The 23,056-nt window shown below is 40.5% G+C and overlaps 1 protein-coding gene across 1 annotated transcript in view; it reads right to left on the bottom strand.

The window, feature by feature from the left end:
• LOC140725998 (E3 ubiquitin-protein ligase HERC2-like) overlaps window positions 1–23,056 on the bottom strand; it is a 169,156-nt gene that overhangs the window by 12,353 nt on the left and 133,747 nt on the right. Inside the window, exons 44-50 of the mRNA XM_073041899.1 lie at window positions 18,604–18,666; window positions 15,216–15,290; window positions 14,592–14,681; window positions 8,152–8,256; window positions 2,991–3,128; window positions 2,489–2,655; window positions 2,125–2,191 (exon numbers count right to left, since the gene is read on the bottom strand). Of these exons, the coding sequence (XP_072898000.1) occupies window positions 2,125–2,191; window positions 2,489–2,655; window positions 2,991–3,128; window positions 8,152–8,256; window positions 14,592–14,681; window positions 15,216–15,290; window positions 18,604–18,666 (705 nt within the window). The remainder of the gene's footprint in view (window positions 1–2,124; window positions 2,192–2,488; window positions 2,656–2,990; window positions 3,129–8,151; window positions 8,257–14,591; window positions 14,682–15,215; window positions 15,291–18,603; window positions 18,667–23,056) is intronic.

Here is a 23,056-nt window from a genome sequence, read left to right as displayed (position 1 = left end):
AAGTATGTGAAGGTACCATAACTAGGGAAAAGGATCTTGGGAAACTGAAAGGTGTGAAGGTAGGTAAGTCACCTGAATGCCCCAGAATTCTGACAGAGGTGGCTGAAGAGATTGTGGAGGCATTTGTAATGATCTTTCAAGAATCACTGGATTCTGGAATTGTTCTGGAAGACTGGAAAATTGCAAATTTCACTCCACTGTTCAAGAAGGGTGAGAGGTAGCAGAAAGGAAACTATAGGCCAGTGAATCTGAGCTCAGTGGTTGGGAAGATGTTGGAGTTGACTTTTAAGGATGAGGTCTCAGGGTACTTGGAGGCACATGATAAAATAGATAGACAAAGGAGTATCAGTTGATGTTGTGTACTTGGATTTACAGAAGGCATTTGACAAGGTGCAACACATGAGGCTGTTTAAGAAGCTATGAGCCCATGCTTTTTCAGGAAAAACTCTAGCATGGATAAAGCAGTGGCTGATTGGTAGGAGGCAAAGAGTGGGGAAAAAAGGGAGCCTTTTCTGACTGGCTGCCAGTGACTAATGGTGCTCCACAGGGGTTTGTGTTGGGACCGATTCTTTTACGTAATATGTCAATGATGGAATTGATGGTCTTGTTGCAAAGCTTGTAGACAATATGAAGAGAGGTGGAGGGACAGGTAGTTATGAGGAAGTAGAGAAGCAACATAAGGACTTAGGTTAGGAGAATGGGCAAAGAGATGGCAGATGGAATGCAGTGTTGAGAAGTGCATGGTCATGCACTTTGATAAAGAAATGAAAGGGTTGACATTTCTAAATGGAGAGAAAATACAAAAAACCAAGGTGCTAAGGGACCTGGGAGACTTGTGATGGATTCCCAAAAGGTTCATTTGCAGTTTGAGTCAGTGGTGAGGAAGGCAAATGAAGTGTATTTATTTCAAGAGGACTAGAATATAAAAGCAAGGATTAGGCCTCACTTGGTGTATTGTGAGCAGGTTTGGGACCCTTATCTTAGAAGGGCTGTGCTGAAACTGGACAGGGTTCAAAGGAGGTTCACGAAAATGATTCCAGGATTGAATGGCTTGTCATATGAGGAGTGTTTGATGGCTCGGGGTGTGTATTCACTAGAATTGAGAAGAATGATGGGTTGTCTCGTTGAGACCTATCAAATGATAGAGTGGATGTGGAGAGGATGTTTCCTATGGCAGGAGAGTCTAAGACCAGAGGACACAGCCTCAGAATAGAGGGGTGTCCTTTTAAACGGAGATGAGGATGAATTTCCTTAGCCAGAATGGTGAATCTGTGGAATTCTTTGCTACAGGTAGCTATGGATGCCAAGTCTTTATATACTGTATACTTAAGGCAGCAGTTGATAAGTTCTTGATTCGTTAGGGCCTGAAGGGATACAGGGCTAAGGCAGAAGATTGGGACTGAGAGAAAAATTGGATCAGCCATGATGAAATGGTGGATCAGGCTCGAAGGGTCAAATGGCCTAATTCTGCTCCTGTATCTTATATCTGTCTTTCTCTTGTTAGTGAAAGAGAGTGCCTGTCGGAGTGAACAGCTAGTTTTTGATGTACTGTAGATCATGGTCTCCCTTTGGGGACTTTGCTGTGGCTTGCATGACAAGTGATGGGAATGATGATTCTTTATGCTAGAACAAGTGGGCGAGGGGGGAAGGGGAGGGTTTGATGCTGCTTGTGCATGGGAAGTGGTAGGGGGCTTTGGAGTTCTTACATTTCTGTCATTCATTCTTTGGGGTTTTTCTTCAGTTTTGAGGATGTTTGCGGTTGTATGTTGTATACTTTCTCTGATACTACATGAAACTATTGAACTAATTTAAGGGGGAAGTTCTCTCAAGCTGAACGCCATTTCCCAGTCACCAGATATGTATGAGGAGGACTTAAGATTTTCTTGAACTGCATGTGATAATTTCCACATCTAATTTCAATGCTAGTATTGATGAGAGATGGTCCACTCTGTTTCATTCTGAGTTGGGCAGTTTCAGCATCAATCAGTGCTGTCTGGAGTCACACACAGGGCAAACTGCTTTAGAATGGCTGATTTATTCCCTAAAGTACCTACTGGCTTGAACTTTATACTTCAGTATGAAATTAATATGTTCATTGGTTATTTAAAATAAGAGTAAACCTACTGAAAAATATATCCAATGCTTTTCTTCAAAGTCATCATACTCATAGTCGAGAATATCCTGGAGTGACCTGCAATGCAGAACAAAGATGCAGACATTGAAAGCTGAAGTTATCTCTGGATTGTTCCTTTTAATGGTAGATGTAAGTTTGTGGAAATAGCTTTAGTAAATGTATCAGTTTTCATTAATTGTAAACTATTTATGAAGCAGAGTGTTAACATTTTATTTTATAGGCAATTCATCATTATTCTCTGTAGAACCTGGAAAAGGACAGTAACTTTTCCACAGGTACCATGGATAGGAAAATTTCTTTGTAAAGATGAGATGAATTAAGGATAAAAATGCAAGTAGATTTGATTTCACTCACGCTCCTACTGTTGGCCAGAGCTCCTTTAGATCCTCCAGTGTTGGTTGCACATGGAGCAATTTTTTGTACAATGCCAAAGGGAAGTGAAAGTTGGAAACAAAATTATCCGACAGAGCAATTCCACACAGATTTCCCACCAGATGAAATACATCCTTCATTTCAGTTTCCTGTGAATATTAATACAGAACTATCAGAATCTTATTATGCCCTCAGGCCCTGATATTATCCAGTGGATTGACTAAAGAACCATTCTCAGCAATGATTGATGTTGAACAATGTTATTTCATTTCCCCAATGCTTTTCTCTTTTTTTTTGGTGCAGGGTTACATCTTACTTCCAACAAACTTCCTATAAGGCTAGCGAATCTTTAGAACTAAAAAGCTGTTTGATTCATGGCAACACTACTCCAGAACCAAAGTAAACCAACTAGGATGAGTCAAGCTGCATTCACAGATGACACTTGCATCTGCATATGTTCAGTAGTCGATATAGCATTTCTTACCCTATTGGAGAACCACAGCAAATTAGATTCCTCTTCGTTCCTAAATATCCTTTCGTCATTCTGGAGTTCCTCGCTGAAAAGAGTGAAGAATTCCTGTGTCACCCCATGACCAAAGCATGGTTCATTACCAAAGGTAACCTGAAATAATAGAATTAAGATTGAAACATTAATATTTTGAATGTTTGCCTTCTGATATCATTGACTCCTCTCCTCATAGACATTGTTCATTATCTCCTAACCACAATTAGTTTATGGCTTTGGCAAGTTACAGTAAAGAGAATCCTAAAACATTTACACTGTGTACATTATAAGCAAGAGGGTAGCTAAGGAAAGAGTAAGTCCCCTCAAGAACCAAAGGGATAAACTATATGTGTTAGCGAGGTCCTGAAAATATCCTTCTCATTGGTATACACCAAGCAAGAGGATGTGGAGGCTGCAGAGTTAAGGGAGTGGGTGCTGATTTTCTGAAGCATGTTTGTTAGGAAGGAGGAAATCTTGGATCTATCTTAGAATGCTAAAGGAAGCAAGAGAGGAGACTGTTGGGATTCTGTTGGTGGTCTTTGTAACTGCCTTAGCCATGAGTGAGCTCTCAGAAAACTAGCTAAAATACTTTACTTGGAACGTACTGTAGTTCAGCACAGGAACAGGTCATTTGGCCCACAATGTTAAGCCAAGCTAATTAAGCTAAGGATGCCTAATTACACATCCCTTCTGCCTGCACATAGTCCATATCCTCTATTAGTTACATATTCATGTGCCCGTCCAAGAGCCTCTTAAATGCCTTTATCACATTTACTTCCACGTTAAACATTTCAGGCACCCAACATTTGCTTTGTAAAAAAAAAACTTGCTCACTTATCTTCTTTGAACTTTTCCCTTATCACGTTAAACACATTTTGACCCTGAGAAAAGGATACTGGTTATAAATCTATTCCTCTCAATTATATAAAATCAGGTCTCCCCTCAGCCACCACCACTCCAGAGAAAATAACCCTTGTATGTCCAAGCTCTACTTATGCACTCTAATTCAGTGAGCATCCAGGTAAAACTCGTCTGCAACTTCTCAAAATCCTCTATATCTTCCTATAATAAGGCAACTCGAATTGAAATCAGTTCTCCAGTCACAGCCCAACTGGAGGTTTATAAAGCTACAACAAAACTTTCTGACTCATTCATGCATTGCCTCAAATGATAAAAGCAAGCATGCTGCACTTTCAAGGAGCTATGGACATGGACTTCAATATCCCTCTATGCATCAACTCTGTTAAGGGTTCTGCTGTTGACTGTGTTCTTTCCCTTTACATTGATCTTCCAAGGTGCAACATCTCACATTTGTCCAGATTAAACTACATCTGCCATTTCTCCACTCATATCTGTAACTGATCTATAACCCTTTGTATCCTTTGGCAAACTTCTACACAATACACAATGCCACCAATTTTTTTGACATCTCCAAATTTACTAAACAAACCATCCATATTTAACAAGTTATTTATATATCACAAGCAGCAGAGGTTCAGTATGGATTCCTACATAATACTACTAGTTCTGGACCTCCAACCAGAATAAGCCCTATTTATCATGACCCTCTGGCTTCTATGAGCATGCCAATTCTGAATCCAAATAACAAAGTCATCATTTCTCACAAAACTGGATGTTTTTGAGGAGGTATTCTAAAAATCAATCATTCAGTCAGTGTGAGAGATAATGTCTATATGGATTTCAGCAAGGCTTTTGACTAGATTCTGCATGGTAGGCTGGACCAGAAGTTTAAGAACAGGGGACATGAGGCATGTTGGTATATTGGATCCACATTTAGTTTGGAGGTTGGAGACAAGATACCATGGTGGATTTTCTGACTGGAAATCTGTAATAAGGTGTACTTCAGGGATTCGTGCTGGGACCCTTGTTTTTTTGTACCATATAAATAACAAGGTGAGAATGCAGGAGCAGAATTATTAAGTGTGCCGACAATACAAAAGTTTGTGAGTTATAGATGAAAAAGAAGTATACAGTGAGGCACAGATCAGCTGTAAAGTTAGGCAGAGCAGTGGCAGATAAGATGTCTTCCAAACAAATAAGAGATAACGCAGTTTGGAAAGTCCATTTCCAGTAGAGCATAAAGAGTAAATGTCAGCGATCTTATCAGCCTTAATCCACAGAGGGACCTCGGCTGCAAGTTCTCAATTTGCTGAAAGTGGCGCCACAGATGGATGGTGTAACGAAGAATGCATTTGCCATGCTTGCCTTCATTTGCTGAGGCATTGATGTAAGAGTTACAGTATAAGACCTTAAGACAGAGGGGCAGAATCAGGCCACTCACCCCATCAAGTCTGCTTTGTCATTCCATCACACCTGATTTATTAGCCTTAAATAAACCTCTGCCTTAAATATACTCAGTAACTTGGTGAATTCCACAGATTCACCACCATCTGGCTAAAGAAAAAATTCCTCACCTCAAATTCCTTTTTTCTGAGGTTGTGCCCTTTGGTCCTAGACTCCCCTACCATAGGAAACATCCCCTCCACACTCACTCTGTCTAGGCCTTTCAATATTCCACTGGTTTCAATGAGATTCCCCCCTCATGTTTCTAAATTCCAGCGGGTACAGGCCTAGAACCATCAAACGCTTCTCATATGCTAACCTTTTCATTCCTTGGATCATTTTTGTGAACCTCTTCCAGACTCTCTCCAATACCAGCACATCTTGTCTTTGAAAAGGGGCCCAAAAATGCTCACAATACTCCTTGCAGTCTAACCAATGCCTTAAAAACCCTCAGCATGACACCTTTGTTCTTATATTCTAGTCCTCTCAAAATGAATGCTTTTGCCTTCCTTACCGTCTACTCAACCTGCAAGGGAATCCTGCACGAGCAATCCCAAGTCCCTTTGCGCCTCTGATTTGTGTATTTTCTCCTCATTTGGAAAACAGTCCATGCCTTTATTCCTTCTACCAAAATGTATAACCATGCACTTCCCTACACTATATTCCATCTGCCACTTATTTGACCATTCCTCCAGTCTGTCTTTCTGCAGATTCCCTGCTTCCTTCCTTCCACCTATCTTTTGTATTGTCTGCAAACTTGGCCACAAAGCCATCAATTCCTTCATCCAAATCATTAACAAATAATGTAGAAAGAAGTGGTCCCAACACCGAACCCTGTGGAACACCACTTTCCACTGTCAACAAATCAGAAAGGGCACTCTTTATTCCCACACTTTGCCTCCTGCCAGTCAGCCAATTTTCTGTCCATGCTAGTACTTTCACTGTAATACCAAGGGCTCTTATCATGCTGATGCTGTATATTGGTTTAATTAGTAATTGTTTAAGTATATTTTAACGTATCAAAAATCTTGGAATATGCTGGAATTTCCACAACAACTAATCGCCTAGGTTTGGAACAAAGTTTCCTCTTGCCACAAACGGAAAATATGTGTGATTTTGTCCAAATGACTCCACTTACAATGGGGAAAATATTCTCCTTAAAATCAAATTGTTGGACCAGAGTTGTCTGTGTCCAACAATTTGTAGTGGCTGGTGCAAACAATCCTTCCCTCTTATGCCGATAACGCTGGACAACAAAGGTTTTTTCTTCCTGAATACCTTTAGGTATATCTTTTGGCCTACTGATCATGAAAATCACCATGAAATTTCCCTATCATGCACCATTTTTTTGATATCACTTATGTTTATTATTTTTTATTCATAATTCAAGTCAATTAAGCTGTTCCTACAATGTAAGCTGAAAAGCTTCCTATCTTCTCCAGGCATGCTTAGGCAGTGCAGCTGCTGCATGGCAAGACAGGTTTTAGTAATAATTATTGGGTTCAGGACTGTAAAGATGGAATTTGCAATCACCAGGCACAAAAATTTCTATGAAGGCTTTTGATATTTGAGACAGATGCTTCCCAGAATAACTGATGCCAAAATTAAGGAAAGCATTTTTGTTGGTCCACAAATCAAATAGGTCATTAATGACAGGCAATTTGAAGAATTTCTAGTGGGACCGGAGAAAATCACATGGAAGGCATTCAAGGAAGTTGTTGAAATTTTTCTCGGCATCTACACAGCACCAAACTACATGCAGCTGGTTGAAAGCATGCTTCAAGCATATAAAACCATGAAATGCAACATGTCACTAAAGATTCATTTTCTGCATTCCCAATGAGATTTCTTCCCTGCACAGTAATGGAGAAAAGATACCAGGGTAACTGGAATCCATCAATGCTGGCGAATTATTGTTGGACACTTAAGCAAGAAGCCTCAGACACTGAGTACAAATGAAAATCATTAACAAAATATTTTTAACTTAGTTGAACTATTGCAAAACATCAACACCATTATGCAATTAAACACATTATATTCAATAAAAGCTAATTTATTCTTTCTCCAAATTCCTACATGATACAAGTAGTCTGAAATTATATTTGTGTTCATCTTCAAGCAGTCTACCATAAACAAAAAAAAATTCTGAGGAAGCAACACTTTTTTAAAAATTTGTTGTCCATTGTAATAGTAGATAAAAGTTTGAAAATTCTCAGAACATTTTGGTCACCTTTCTCCTCAATAATGTCTATGATTACATTTGCACAGACGATGCCAAACATGTCACGCTGTAATTAATTCTGCTTGTTAGTGATGACCCTGTAGCAGTAGTTTATGCCCTTTTACTCCTTGGTGTCTCTTAATAAGATGTGTGCTCCATTGAGATCTCTTTCAGTAATTTCTAACTTGGATCAAGTTAATTCATAAAATAAGAATACTTCTAAATAAAGACTAAATTCATTTGTTGGTACTGATAGTTATCTCCCCATCTCTCCAACATCTTCCACCTCTGCAGTCACCTACCACTGCCAACGGCCTTCGAACCATACTTGGATTAGGCAATTGAAGCAAATTAATCATGTATTAAGTTTTCCTTTTCCGGGTCTACAAAACTTGACCTTCTATTGCTATTTTCTTATCTCTTATCTGTATGGAAATCTCGATGTGAGCCATAATGACACGTTCCTCCCACCCAAGTATTGCAGTGGTTGTGAAATTAGTATAGGAAGTCAGGACAGACATAATGGGCCAGAGAGACACTTTCCGGGCTGTACAGCTCCATAATCTTTGATTATTAGATTTTCGAAATGTTGCTGAAGAGAAAACAGTTCCATACCTTAAGTGCTGTAAAGTACTCAAGTCCATTGTGAGATCTGTGCCAGTCTATTAAGTCTTGAAGAACTGCTGTTCTTGAAACATTCACTTCAGTTCTACTGGCATCCTGAAATAAATGAGTTCACTCCTGAGAAAAGGTTTGCAAATATTCAGGCAGAAAGTGAGAGACAAGTAAATCAAGACTACTATTCATTTGGAAATAAAATACATGTGGTGTAACGACCTGATAAATGATGAAAAGTAGTTGATCTCTAATAGACAATTCCAATAGACAAGTGAAGAAATAAAATGATAGAGCACCACAATTTTTCTTTCCATGGTACATACAGTGTAACATTTGTTTACAATCCTGACTGAGTTTTAAAGAATTTGTACATTATGAAAAGTTACTTTTTAATTCTGTGTTTCTTGTGTGATGGTAAGAACATTGCCCACATCATGACCTCAGAGCAAACTAAAGAGCTTTATGGCAAAAGAAGTGTGGTTGTCATGTAGAAAACATACCCTGCACAAAATGAGCACACAAAGGCCTGGCAATTATCTTGTATACTGCAGCCTTTGAAGTGCTTCTTCATAACTTTTTATTGGAAAATCGTTCACAAGATACTCCAGGGCTGATTGGATCCCAACAAGCTATGCATTTCTTGTCAGCTTTACTGATGTAATAGTGCTTGGACAAGCACAGTGGCATCCAGTAGTTAGGGTAATGCATTTTTGGACATCATGATCTCAAGCAGAGGCTACAGACAGTGGGGGGCATTCATGCAGAAGAAACAACATATGTGAGGCCTGCTTGGTGTAACCTTAAAAAGAATGGTCTAAGTTTGGTGTTGGTATCCTTATTCAGACATATCCAGTGGGTAGAGACTTGAGTGTTTGGGCTGCAAGTGGCCATGTCATACCAAGCATGGCAAGCAACTTCTTTAGGACTGTCTCAGGCAGACGCTGGAAAATATGATAGCTAACCATATCCTGTCCCGGGGCTGTAATACTTGCACTATTGACAACAAATTTCAGTTCAGGAAGGTTAGGACGGGGGAACACAAACCACTCCTCATAGAGGAATCAGAAGTGGAGAGAGTGAGTAATATGAAGTTTCTGGGTGTCAGTATCTCTGGGGACCTAACCTGGACCTAACATATTGATGCAGCTATGAAGAAGGCAAGACAGTGACTATATTTCATGAGGAGTTTGAGGAGATTTGGTTTGTCAACTAAACCACGTGAAAAATTCTACAAATGTACTGTAGAGTGCATCTTCACTGCATCACCGTCTGGTATGGGGCAGGGTAGGGTTACTGCACAAGATCAAAATAAATTGCAGAAACTTGTAAAATTAGTCAGCTCTATCATGGGTACCAGCCTCCATAGTATCCAAGACATCTTCAAAGACCTATGCCTTAGGAAGACAGCGTCTATCTTTAACAATTCCCACCATCCAGGGCATGGAGGTTCAGAAGCCTGAAGGCACACACTGACTGATTCAGGAAAAGCTTCTTCCTCTCTGCCGTCCAATTTCTAAATGGACACTGAACCCATGAACACTACCTCACTACTTTTTTATTTGTAATTTTGCACTACTTACTTTAACTTAACTATTTAATAGAACATATATACTTAATGTAACTTGTTTTTTCTCTATATTTATTTATCATGTATTTCATTGTACTGCTGCCATAAAGTTAATAAATTTCACAACAAATGCCGGTGATATTAAATCTCATTTTAATTCAGCCAACGTAAAGTCATTATCCATGGCACTCTCAAACATCTTGTTTCTTACAAATGTTCCCATTCTCCATCAAAATACACTGCCATCTCTTAATATATGCATCCCCTAAATTGTCATGTCCATGTAACTTTGCAAACGTGTTTCCCAGACATTCAGCCATTGTAGTCAAATTTCCATTCTCCACTAATACTGAAATCTGGTTATAACTCTAAAAACATACATTTTCTTTAGCATTCTCCACACCATTGGTATGCTAGTGTCCCTCCCAACTGATGAGCAAATTCCCCTCCAAGCCGTCCTTTCAGCATTCCTAATTAATCTCCTTGCTATCGCTCTCTTCTGAAAGTTCAGCAAGGCTTCTTGTGTTAATTTACATTTCAAAATGTGAAAAGCCCATCCCCAGTCTCTGATGGCCTCTGTACATTCCTGTGCCCAACGAGAACGCATTTCTTACCAGCTCTCCTAACACCAAAGGAATGGCTTGATGGGCTGCCCACACAAACTAGGAATTAAAACCTGTGTGGATGAGTGTGTGCCAACAAAGACTTACTGTACACTCCCAAACCAAAAGACATGGATGAACCAGGAGGTACGTTGTCTGCTGAAAGCTAGATCTGTGGCATTCAAGACTGGCGACCCAAGCCTGTACTGGAAAACCAGGTATGATTTACGGAGGGCTATTTCAAGGGCAAAGAGACAATTTTGTATGAGGTTGGAGGTGACATCAGATGCACGGCAACTCTGGCAGGGTCTGCAAGACATTACTTCCTCCAAAGCAAAACCCAATAGCATGAATGGCAGCGATGCTTCACTACCAAATTAACTCAACGGTTTTTATGCACGCTTTGAAAGGGAGAATGTAACTACAGCTGTGAAGATCCATACTGCACCTGATGACCCTGTGATCTCCATCTCAGAGGCCGATGTTAGATTGTCTTTAAAGAGAGTGCACTCTCTTTAAGGCAGAAGGTCCCAATGGAGTACCTGGTAAGATTCCGAAAACCTGTGCCAACCAACTAGTGGGGGTATGCAAAGACATTTTCAACCCCTCACTGCTACAGGCAGAAGTTCCCACTTGCTTCAAAAAGGCAACAATTATACCAGTGCCTAAGCAGAATGATGTGGGCTGCCTTAATGACTATTGCCCAGTAGCACTCACATGGACAGTGTTGAAATGCTTTGAGAGGTTGGTCATGACTAAACTGAACTCCTGCCTCAGCAAGGACCTGGACACATTGCAATTTGCCTATCACCGCAATAGGTCAACGGCAGACACAATCTCAGTGTCTCTCCACATGGCTTTAGACCACCTAGACAACACAAACAACTACGTCAGGATGCTGTTCATCAACTATAGCTCGGCATTTAATACCATCATTCCCACAACCCTGATTGAGAAGTTACAGAACCTGGGCCTCTGTACCTCCCTCTGCAATTGGATCCTCAGCTTCCTAACTGGAAGGCCACAGTCTGTGTGGATTGGTGATAACATAACCTCCTTGCTGACGATCAACACAGGCATACCTCAGGGGTGTGTGCTTAGCCCACTGTGCTACTCTCTATATACATATGACTGTGTGGCTAAGCATAGCTCAAATACCATCTATAAATTTCCTGATGATACAACCATTGTTGGTAGAATTTCAGGTGGTGAAAAGAGGGCGTACAGGAGTGAGATATGCCAACTAGTGGAATGGTGCCGCAGCAACAACCTGGCACTCAACGTCAGGAAGACGAAAGAACTGATTGTAGACTTCAGGAAGGATAAGATGAAGGAACATATACCAGTCCTCATAGAGGGATCAGACGTGGAGAGAGTGAGCAGCTTCAAGTTCCTGGGTGTCACAATCTCTGAGGATCTAACCTGGTCCCAATATATCAATGTAGTTATAAAAAAGGCAAGACAGCGACTATATTAGGAATTTGAAGAGATCTGGCATGTCAACAAATACACTCAAATATTTCTATAGTTGTACCGTGGAGAGCATTCTAACAGGCTGCATCACTGTCTGGTATGGAGGGGCTACTGCACAGGACTGAAAGAAGCTGTAGAAGATTGTAAATCTAGTCAGCTCCATCTTGGGTACTAGCCTACAAAGTACCCAGGACATCTTCAGGGAGCGATGTCTCAGAAAGGCAGCATCCATTATTAAGGACCTCCAGTACCCAGGGTGTGCCCTTTTCTCACTGTTCCCATCGGGTAGGAGGTACAGAAGCCTGAAGGCACACACTCAGCGATTCATGAACAGCTTCTTTCCCTCTGCCATCTGATTCCTAAATGGTCTTTGAATCTGTGGTCACTACCTCACTTTTTAAAAAATATATAGTATTTCTGTTTTTGCACATTTTAAAGAATCTATTCAATGTATGTATACTCTAATTGATTTAGTTGTTTATTTATTATTATTATTTTATTTTTCTCTTTCTGCTAGATTATGTATTGCATTGAACTGTTGCTGCTAAGTTAACAAATTTCATGTCACATACCGGTGATAATAAACTTGATTCTGAATTATACTCTGATAGTCTTCTACGGTATCACCTGGAGACAGTTGATCAAATGATTTCTCACATTCAATGAAAAATTTTCCCCAGTTTGCCATCTAAAAGACCATGAAAGTACCAGAACCCAAATTCTGACAGTGAACAAATACACAAGACTGAGAAATGATCACTCCCCATACAATAAGTCATTACATCCCAACTACCAAGTCCAGCAAGTGGAGCAGAGATACGAGTCAAGTCCAGACAAGAGACCCCATTTGCAGCAATGCCTTTCTGCCATCACTGAAACAAATTAGATGATATTCTTCCAAAAGCTCCTCTTCTACTGCCCCACAAACTGCTATGTGCATTAAAGTCACCCCAGAAATAATTTTACCAGAATAGTTTCCCACCATTCTCCCCAACCCTTCCACAGACGATTCCTGACCTGGATTATAAAATTCACAATTCTGATCCCACCACGTGGTTATCACAATTCAATAATTACAAATTTGGCATCCTCTGGAGAAAGCAAAATTCTGTACAAGAAACCCTCCTTCACAAAATTGGCACAGCCTCCGCCCACAGCTGTAGGTCTATCATATCTCACAACCTCATAACCCTGAATCTAAAATGATAAATGTGATCACAATCAAGTTTCTTGTACATAAACACCAAAGCCTAAAACATATGATTCAAATTCTTGTCCATTCGCTGACAGACTTCTCACATTCCAATGAAGAACTCTAAGTTGTTGGAAAAGATCAATACATAGCACCCTGTATACAATCGCTCTCCACCACCAGCCCATTCCTTCTACTATCATTCCCCAAATCTTCTCTCCAAAATACTTCATATGCCTTTCCTACAGTAATTCTCATTAAACACAAGTATTTCGATGTTGCATCCACCATTATCCTAAGTCTATCAGATTTCTTTCCCACCTGTACTGTTCCATTAACCGCAGCACATAGAAACAGAAGGAAATTATCTTTTCAAGTCTCATTATCTTACTAGATGTTTCACCTCTCCAACTCCTGCCTGAACAATCTCACTCCATGATCTTCCTTCATCCGAATCCCTATAAGTGTCTGTTTTACATCCACTGGGAATCAGGTTAGAGGTTTCAAATCTTCTCACAGCTTCAGCATAAGAAATATAATGTGTGAACTTTACCTTCTGAATTCCCCAAGCCTTTTGTAAAACAGGACAACCTAAATAAGCAGCACTATAAGCACCTCCATAATTGCAGCATCGTACCTCTGCACCACCTCCACAATTCCCATGTTCATGTTCACATCCACACTTTGCACATTGCAGCTTCACCCCGCAAGAAGTAGCAACGTGTCCCACTCATTGGCAATTAAAACTCTGCAATGGTGGAGGGTTATGCATTCTGACTGAATAACTAATACAGCCTAAATAGATTTTGATGGAAGCACTTCATCAGAAAAAGACAACAGAATAGACAAGCTATCATATTTTTCCCTTTTCTCCAGGTCTGTAATCTCTTAGCCAAAACTACCTTGCCCCCTCTCAAGTTGTCCCTAATATTCTCCACAGATACACACAGAGGAACACCTGAAATAACACACCAGGTCTTCATTTTCCCCCTCCTAATGTACTAACAATTTTACTCCCATCCAGTCTTTATTTTCAGTATTTTCTTCTGTTGTTTTAAATCAGCACATGTAATCAACACCCTACCTTTGCTAAGACATATTGCTGATCTTACTTCACCAATATACTTCTGAAAGCCTTTGTCACAATTAGTTATGAAAGCTATCATAATCGACAGCATCTTCTACCACAGTCCTTATGCCCTTCGGTGGGTGACCCTCCTACCCAGACACATGGGCTAATGAGTTGGGGGGGGGGGGGGCTACCCCAAACTCATTTTACTTTTATTTCTTACCAATATCCATTCCATACTATCACTTAACTCCCCATCTGAATGTCCCACCGTAGGCTCCCTACAATCACATTACAGGTGGTGCAAACCACCAGCTCCCATAACTCTAGCTGACAGTGACAAAAAAAAATGTCCCAGCAAAGGACTGTGAATGAGAGCTGGGTTAAATGGGCTGCAGGTAATGGGTTGGAAATGAGTGGCAGGTGACTCCTGTTAACTGGTTGGAGACTGGAAGGTGCCAGCCTGTGCAGACCTGACGCATAATGCATGCATAGAAAGTGGTTCATGTATGACTTCCTGAAAGTTATACTTACTCTTAGAAGTATTTTGGATTCCAGCTTTAAAAAATTAAGTTTTGTATCCATATCAAAGATGCAAGGATATGGTATTAATTGCTGTACGACCTGTGAAAGAAAATGCAGTACAAATCTGATCACTATATATTGATGAAAGTTTATGTGCTTTAGTTATTTTAGCAAGATAATAATTGTCTCTATTTGCCATCATATCACCCAGTTTATGGTGTCTTTGCACTACCATTTTACTGCTCTAGACAAATGCAGTACTCTGGACTCAAATGCAAAAACTCCAGATGTTGGAATCTGAAATGAAATCAGAAAATGCTAGATTTGGGGATCAGTCTTAATTTACGAAGATTGTCCACTGTGTCTCAGTGGGTAGAGCTCTTGCCCATTCTGGGTTCAAGTTCCTTTCTGTAGTCTTAAAGCCCAACACCCAGACCAATGCCTGAGTCTAATACTGAGTAATGAATTGATAAAGACTATCAGTCGCATGAAAATAATCTGATTCTGAATTCTCTGACAGTGGCAAGATATGGTGTGTCCTGAAGTTGTTTATCTGATTGTTCCATAAAAGGAGGAAAAAGTAATAAGGTTGATTGCTAACTTAAAAGCAAACATGCAATGCAAGTAATCTACCTTGCGAAGGGCTGGGTAATATTCTCTCAACAATTTGTGCTGTCGGTCAGGAGGTATAAAATATCCATTCAATACCTGTGAAGAAAGCACAAAATTAGTACTGGAGAAACCTTTTTTGATAGGGTCGTTTGTTGCATCCCCTATTAACATTCCTACAAAAAGATCTCCTTTCTTGAATAACAATGTTTGCCTCCAAGAAATCTTCCATTCTAGAATAACACCACCTTTAATACAACATAATGTCTCTGGCCATTTCACAACAAGCAGGTTCATACTTGTCACTGAATAGTAGTTGTATGCTCCTTGTATGTATTTATCAAAATAAATATTCCTACATTTAGAACTCTTGATAGCACTTTGGCTTGTATTTCATGGAGTAGAGCAATTCAACCCACCATGTCAATGCCAACCATTATAATGCACTAATCCTATTAACCCACATTTGGTCTGTAGCATTCATAGCCTTGGCAATTCAAGTGAAATATCCTTATCTTTTAATCATTCAAGGATATCCTGAAATGTTGCCAATACCAAGACAATCTGTAGGCACAGAGTTACATATTAGCCAAACAAGGTAAGGATGAAAGATTTTCATCTTTAAGCAATATTAATAAAACAAGTCTGGTTTTAACAACAGTCTGGTAGCTTCATAGTTACTATCCTTGAAACTAATATTTTTATTCACTATTTAATTAATTACTTGAATTTAAATTGCACAACCTTTCTGATGGGACTCGGACTCCAGGTCTAAGCCTCTGGATGTTAGGCAGCAATGTTGTAAGAGTTAAGCAATGTTTTCAGCATATCTAGAAGTGTATCAAACATGTCCTAGTAATTTAGTATCACTAATGCTAGACACATTGAGCCATAGTAGTAGTAATCTGATCACTTAAGTTGAGTATGACGTTCTCCAATTGATTGTTGGTTCCTCCGGTGATGATAGAGGCCAATCCAGCATCCACATATCAGTGTGGATTGTTGTAGTGGAGAATGCCTGTGTGTGACTTTGTACATCATTGGGTGCCCGATACACAGGTAGCCACCACACAGTACTTGACAGATCAGCATTAGGGTCCAGTGGCATGGAATTCAAGACAACCAGGGATCATTCACTGTTGCACCCTTCTTTCACCTTCGCTGTCGTTGTGATGTGTCATCATCTTCCGCCAGCTCCACTGTTAAGGACTTGGGTGGATCGCTCTTTGGTCTGGAACCTCCCCTTTGTCCCTATTGCCATGCGTGACCCTACCAGGAGCTAAGCACCAGGTGGCTAAATTCCAGATAGCATCGCCGTCGGAATCTGAGGAAGTCACAAGGCTCTCCACCGTGACAAGGTGACGATTGTCAGAGAGCATCAAGTCATACAGCACAAACAAACTTTTAAGTGCAGTCTATACCCAACATCAATTCCCATTTGCATTAAACTTTCATTGGCCCCAGTTTATTTCTCCGTATTTCCATCAACACGCTGGATCTACTACTCACCAATACACTGGGAGCAAATTCAAACAGATGATTCACCTATCAGCCTCCACCTCTTATGAAAGTAAAGCCATTTGGAAAAACCCACGTGGAAAGAACATGAAAGCTGTACACAGAGAGCACTGGAACTGCGGTATTGGCGTAGAACAATGCTTTAAAGCAATTTCAGCACTGCTCACTGAACACTGTGAGATCTAAGAAGCAGAGGATCACCTGAACTGTACTCTCTCTGTAAATGCCACACTTTATTTGCACCCTGTTGTTCTCCCTCATACTGCCTCAGTGCACTGTTGTAAGGAATTGATCTGTATGGATGGTATGCAAGACAAATTTTTCGTGTAATGATAATAAACAAATTTACTAATCAAGGAGAGCAAGAAAAAAATGACTAACTGCAAAATGTTAACAGTCTCCAAAAAGCACTTAGCACTAGGCTCAAGGACAGTTTCTGACCCTCTCTTATAAGACTATTGAATGGTGCAATAAAGAATGACTCTTAACCTCACAACAGCCTTGCACCTTATTGTCCAGCTGCACAGCACTTTCTCTGCAGCTGTAACATTTTATTCTGCATTCTGTTATTGCTTTTCCCTTGTACCACCTCAACACACTAATGTATTGAAAGGATCTGTACGCATGGCATACAAAACAAAGTTTTTCACTGTACCTCAGTAATGTGACAGTAGTAAACCAATTCATCATTTAATTTGACATTTATTACAAGGGTTTGGAGGCCAGATCTACATTGAGCTGGCCTAGTGTGAAGAGGAGATAACATCATTTCACCAGAGATACTTGTACGATCAAAAACGTCAGTGAAGTTTTCAATGAATGTACTAAAGAGGTATAGTTCTCCAAATGGGATATGAATCACCACAACCAGGTGTACTAATACATGTGATTCTACAGATGCTGGAAATCTTGAGCAACACACACAAAATGCTGGAAGAACTCTAACCTGATGAAGGGTCTTGGCCTGAAACATTGACTGTTCTTTTCCATCCGTGGATGCCTGATCTGCTGATTTCCTCCAGCACTGAGTGTGTGCTAACACAATGGTCATCAGACAAGATGGGTTTAGAATATTGGTAAAAGAACAGAGAATAGCAGCAAGAAAGATATCAGCAAAAACATTGCACCAGGATAAAAGACATATTTATACCATGGTACAAAAGTGGCGATGTGAAAAACAAGAAAATAGATCAGGCTCCAAAGAAAGAGAAAGGGATAACCTTTGCGGAATGGATGCAATAACTCAGCAGATGGTTAGTTACCAATGAATGATCAAAGTGAAAACAAGCATCAAATATGGAGTCTGGGAGAGCAAATAATTGAGATCTCGAGGAAGAGAATGAGTAGTCAACTGGAGAAAGGTGAGAAGAGGAGACTTAGGAGACTGCTGGTGGTAGAATCTGGAGCTAAAAACCAACTCCTGCAGCAACTGAGTGGGCCAGGCAACACCTGTGGAGGAAAACAGATAGTCGACGTTTTGGGTTGAGACCCTTCACCTGGCTCAGAGGATGGACCTTAACCAGATATGTCGACTATCCAATTCACTCCACAGATGCTGCCTTACAGGATGAAAGGAGACCATGATGCAGTCACTCAGAGGGTGAGCCCTGGAGATTCCCAGGATCAGTTTGTGACCGTTGTCTTCATTAAGTAATAGTCCTTTGTTCTGGTTGCAATTAACTTAATAAATTTGTTGAGCTTCTACTCAAAATACATATACCCATAAAATAAAGTTTTCCTTAATTATGAGGAATGAAATCAAAGATTTTGCAAAAAAATGTTGGATAATTCTATTCTCTTTTCAAATGCAGATAACATTAAGCTATCAACATTCATTCAAAGGTTAACAGTAGCATTCAGATATTTTAACTTTGTTTCTAAATATAATATGTACCTGATTTACGAATTGATCCAGTTGCATTTGCGAAGCATGAGGAAAGCATTTCTTAAAATATTCCTGCAAATAATAAGATGAAAATATACCAGTATTATTTTCCAAATGCTCTACTTATGATTATTACTACAAATGGAGACACTAAAAGTCTGCAGATGAAGGCTGAACTCATCAGGTCAGGCAGCATCTGTGAAGGGCAATGGCCAGGCAACAATTTGTGTCAAGGCTCTTCTCCTGACCTTCTCAACCCAAAACTTGACTGTCCATTTCCCCCCACAGATGCTGACTGAGCTGTGAGTTCCTCCAGTATATTGTTTAGTGTTACCACAGATACTTACCGGTACTCAAGTGCAGAGAAGGAAACTAAGAACATAAGAAATAGGAGCAGGAGTAGGCCATCTGGCCCATCAAGCCTGCTCTGCCATTCAGTAAGATCATGGCTGATCTGGCCATGGACTCACCTCCACTCACCTGCCTTTTCCCCATAACCCTTAATTCCCCTAACTATGCAAAAATCTATCCAACCTTGGCTTAAATATATTTACTGACGTAGCCTCCACTGCTTCATTCGGCAGAGAATCCCACAGATTCGCCACTCTCTGGGAACAGCAGTTCCACCTAATTTCCGTCCTAAATCTACACCCCTGAATCTTCAGGTTATGTCCCCTCATTCTAGTCTAACCTATCAGTGGAAACAACTTTTCTGCCTCTATCCCATCTATCTCTTTCATAATGTTACATGTTACTATAAGATCTCCTCGCATTCTTCTGGATTCCATCAAGTACAGTCCCAGCCAACTCAACCTCTCCTCATAGACTAACCCCTCATCTCTGGAATGAACCTGCTGAACCTCCTCTGCATCGCCTCCAAAGCCAGTATATCCTTCCTCAAGTAAGGAGACCAGAACTGCACACAGTACTCCAGGTGCGGCCTCACGAGTACCCTGTACAGTTGCAGTATAACCTCCCTGCTCTTAAATTCAATCTCTCTAGCAATGAAGACCAACATTCCGTTTGCCTTCTTGATAGCCTGCTTCACCTGCAAACCAACCTTTTGTGATTCATACACAAGCACTCCCAAGTCCCTCTGTACAGCAGCATGCTGCAATTTTTTACCATTTAAATAATAATCCGATCTTCCATTTTTCCTTCCAAAGTGGATGGCCTTGCATTTACCAACATTGTACTCCATCTGCCAGACCCTTGCCCATTACTTAACCTATCTATATCTGTCTGCAGACTCCCTATCTCTTCTGCACAATTTGCTTTCCCACTCAGTTTAATGTCATCAGCAAACTTCGATACACTACACTCAGTCCCCTCTTCAAGATTGTTAATGTATATCATGAACTGTTGCGTGCCCAGCACTGACCCCTGTGGCACACCGCTCGTCACTGATTGACAACCAGAGTAACACCCATGTATCCAAACTGTCTGCTTTCTATTAGCTAACCAATCCACTATCCATGCTAATACATCAGCCCCAACTCTCTGCATCCTTATCTTATGGATAAGTCTTTTATGTGGCATCTTATCGAACACCTTCTGGAAATCCTAATAAATAATATCTACCTGTTCCCCTCTATCTACTATGCTTATTATATCCTCAAAAAACTCCAGTAAGTTTGTCAAACAGGACCTGCCTTTGCTGAATCCATGCTGCGTCTACCTGATCGATTTATTTCTTTCCAGATGCCTCATAATTTCTTCTTTAATGATAGCTTCAAGCATTTTCCCAACTCCAGATGTTAAACTAACTGGCCTATAGTTACCTGCCTTTTGCCTATATCCTTTTTTGAACAGTGGCGTGACATTTGCCATCTTCCAATCTACTGGGACCTGCCCAGTGTCTACAGCATTTTGGTAAATTTCACCAAAGCCTCCACTATAACTTCTGCCATTTCTTTCAATACCCTGGGAAAAATTCCATCAGGACCATGGTCTTATCTATGTTCAAGCCTACAAGTTTGCTCAGCACTACCTTTTTAGTGATAGCTATTGTAATGAGGTCCTCACCTCCCATTGCATCTGTAACATCTCCCTTTGGCATGTTAGATGTGTCCTTCACCATGATGACTGCCACAAAATAGTCATTCAAAACCTCGGCTATTTCCTCATTACCCAATGTCAATTCCCCCTTCTCGTCCTCCAAGGGACCTATGTTCACTTTAGCCACCCTTTTCTGCTTTATATAATTATAAAAACTTTTACTAGCCCTTTTATTTTTTGTGCTAGTTTATTTTCATAATCTATCTTCCCTTTCTTTATTGCTTGCTTAGTGGTTTTTTGTTGCTTTTTAAATTTTTCTCGATCTGCCAGCTTCCCAATATTCTTGGGGACTTGTACGCAGGAGCTTTTAGTTTGATGCCTTCTTTTATTTCCTTAGTTATCCAAGGCCGGCTCTCCTCACTCTTACTGTCCTTGCTTTTAGCTGGAATATACTTTTGTTGAGCACCGTGAAAAATCTCTGACAGTCTTCCACTGTTCTTCAACCGCCCCACCATATAGCCTGTGTTCCCAGACTACATTTGCCAAATCCTCCCTCATCTATTGTAGTCTCCATTGTTTTTAGATCTGTGATGGTCCTGTCACAGTTCTCACACTGATTTTAGATCAAACTTTGGCACCTCCATTTGTATGAGAAGCTCATACTGTGATCACTCTTTCCAAGAGGATCCTTTACTACAAGATCACTAATTTTACCCGTCTCATTGCACAGAACCTACCCTTGTAGGTTCAGTAACATGCTGTTCAAGAAAGCTATCACAGATGCATTCTATGAAGTCCTCCTTAAGACTGCCTTGACCAACTTGATTCATCCAATTTATGTGGAAGTTAAAGTCCCTCATGATGACTGCTATTCCATTCTTACGTGCCTCAGATTTCTCCGTTTATTGCCTGTGCCACTGTAACGTTATTATTCAGTGGCTGATACTACTACTGTTCCTAATCTCTACTCAGATGGATTCAACATTCTGCTCCTTAGGTCTTATATTGTCTCTCACTATTGCCCTGATCTCATCGTTAATTAAGAGCGCTTCTCACCTGTCTATCCTTCTGTATTACCATATATCATTGACTATTTAATTCCCAATCCTCTCCACCCTGCAACCACGTTTCTGTAATGAACACTAAATCATACCCCTTTATACTGATTTGTGCCACAAGATCACTGACCTTGTTTCAAATACTACAGGTATTCAGATAAAGCTCCCTCACACTCATTGAGCTTTTAAAATTTTGTAATCTTTTTCTCTTTTGCACTTGAATTTTCTTCACTCCACTCTTACTTTTCTCTTTTTTATCTTTTGCTTTTACTTTATCCACACTTTTCTTTTACTTCATCCATATTTCTCCAATCTGTTAAACCCACCCCCTACTATTCAGTTTAAGGTCCTATCCATAGCCCTAGTTGTGTGATTTGCTAGGATCCAGGTCCCATCACGGTTCAGGTGGAGCCCATCCCATTGGAACAGCTCCCTCCTTCCCCAATACTGGTGCCAATTTCCCATGACTTCAAACCCACTTCATCCACACCAACCCCTGAGCCATGCATTTAACTCTCTAATCTTCTTGATCCCATGCCAATTTGCACAAGGCTCAGGTAGTAATCCAGAGATTTTTAGTTCTGCTTTTTAATTCAGTCCCTAGCTGCTCAAATTCCCTCAGCAGAACTTCTTTCCTCATTCTACCTATGTCATTCGTACCCATATGTACCACTGGATCTTTTCCCTCCCACTGCACATTCCTCTGCAGGCCAGAAAAGATGTCCCAACCACAGGCATAAGGCAAGCAACACAGCCTTCGGGATGCTCTATCCTCAAGACAGAGAAATCTGTCTATTCCCCTGACGAGACTATCCCCAATTACCACCACATTTCTCTTCTCTCCCCTCTCTTGAATGGCTCCTTGAACTTCAGTGCCACAGTTAAGTTGCTCATCCTTCCTACAGCCCCCACGCTCATCCACACAGGGAGCAAGAATCTCAGACCTGTTGGACAAGCTCAAGGGCTGAGGCTCCTCCAGCACTGTCTCTTGGATCCCACTACCCACCTCACTCACAGTCACACATCTTGTCCTTGACCACAGATGGAATTTGAGGCAGTTAACCTAATGGGCGTGACTACCTCCTGAAACAGAGAATCCAGGTAACTCTCCCCCACCCTGATGTGCCACAGTGTTTGAAGCTCAGATTCCAGGTCATCAACTTTGAGCCCGAGTTCCTCGAGCCGCCAGCACTTGCTGTGGATGTGGTCACCAGGAACTACAATATGATGCAGCTTCAGTACATCATCATGCAGCTACAGTGAACTTTAAAGAAAAGCGTTAATTTGACTTTATTTCTTGACCAACAAAACTCAAAGTAGAAAGTTCATTCTTCCAAGTATAATGCCCTAGTTATGATTTCTACTGCTATACTGTGAGATATTTTATTTTAGCAGTTTTCTGCAAA

Source organism: Hemitrygon akajei, chromosome 4 (genome assembly GCF_048418815.1).
Source record: "Hemitrygon akajei chromosome 4, sHemAka1.3, whole genome shotgun sequence".
NCBI classification, from domain to species: Eukaryota; Metazoa; Chordata; class Chondrichthyes; order Myliobatiformes; family Dasyatidae; genus Hemitrygon; species Hemitrygon akajei.
Note: the sequence above shows the minus strand (reverse complement) of the source record. Positions and strands in the feature narration are given on the sequence as shown.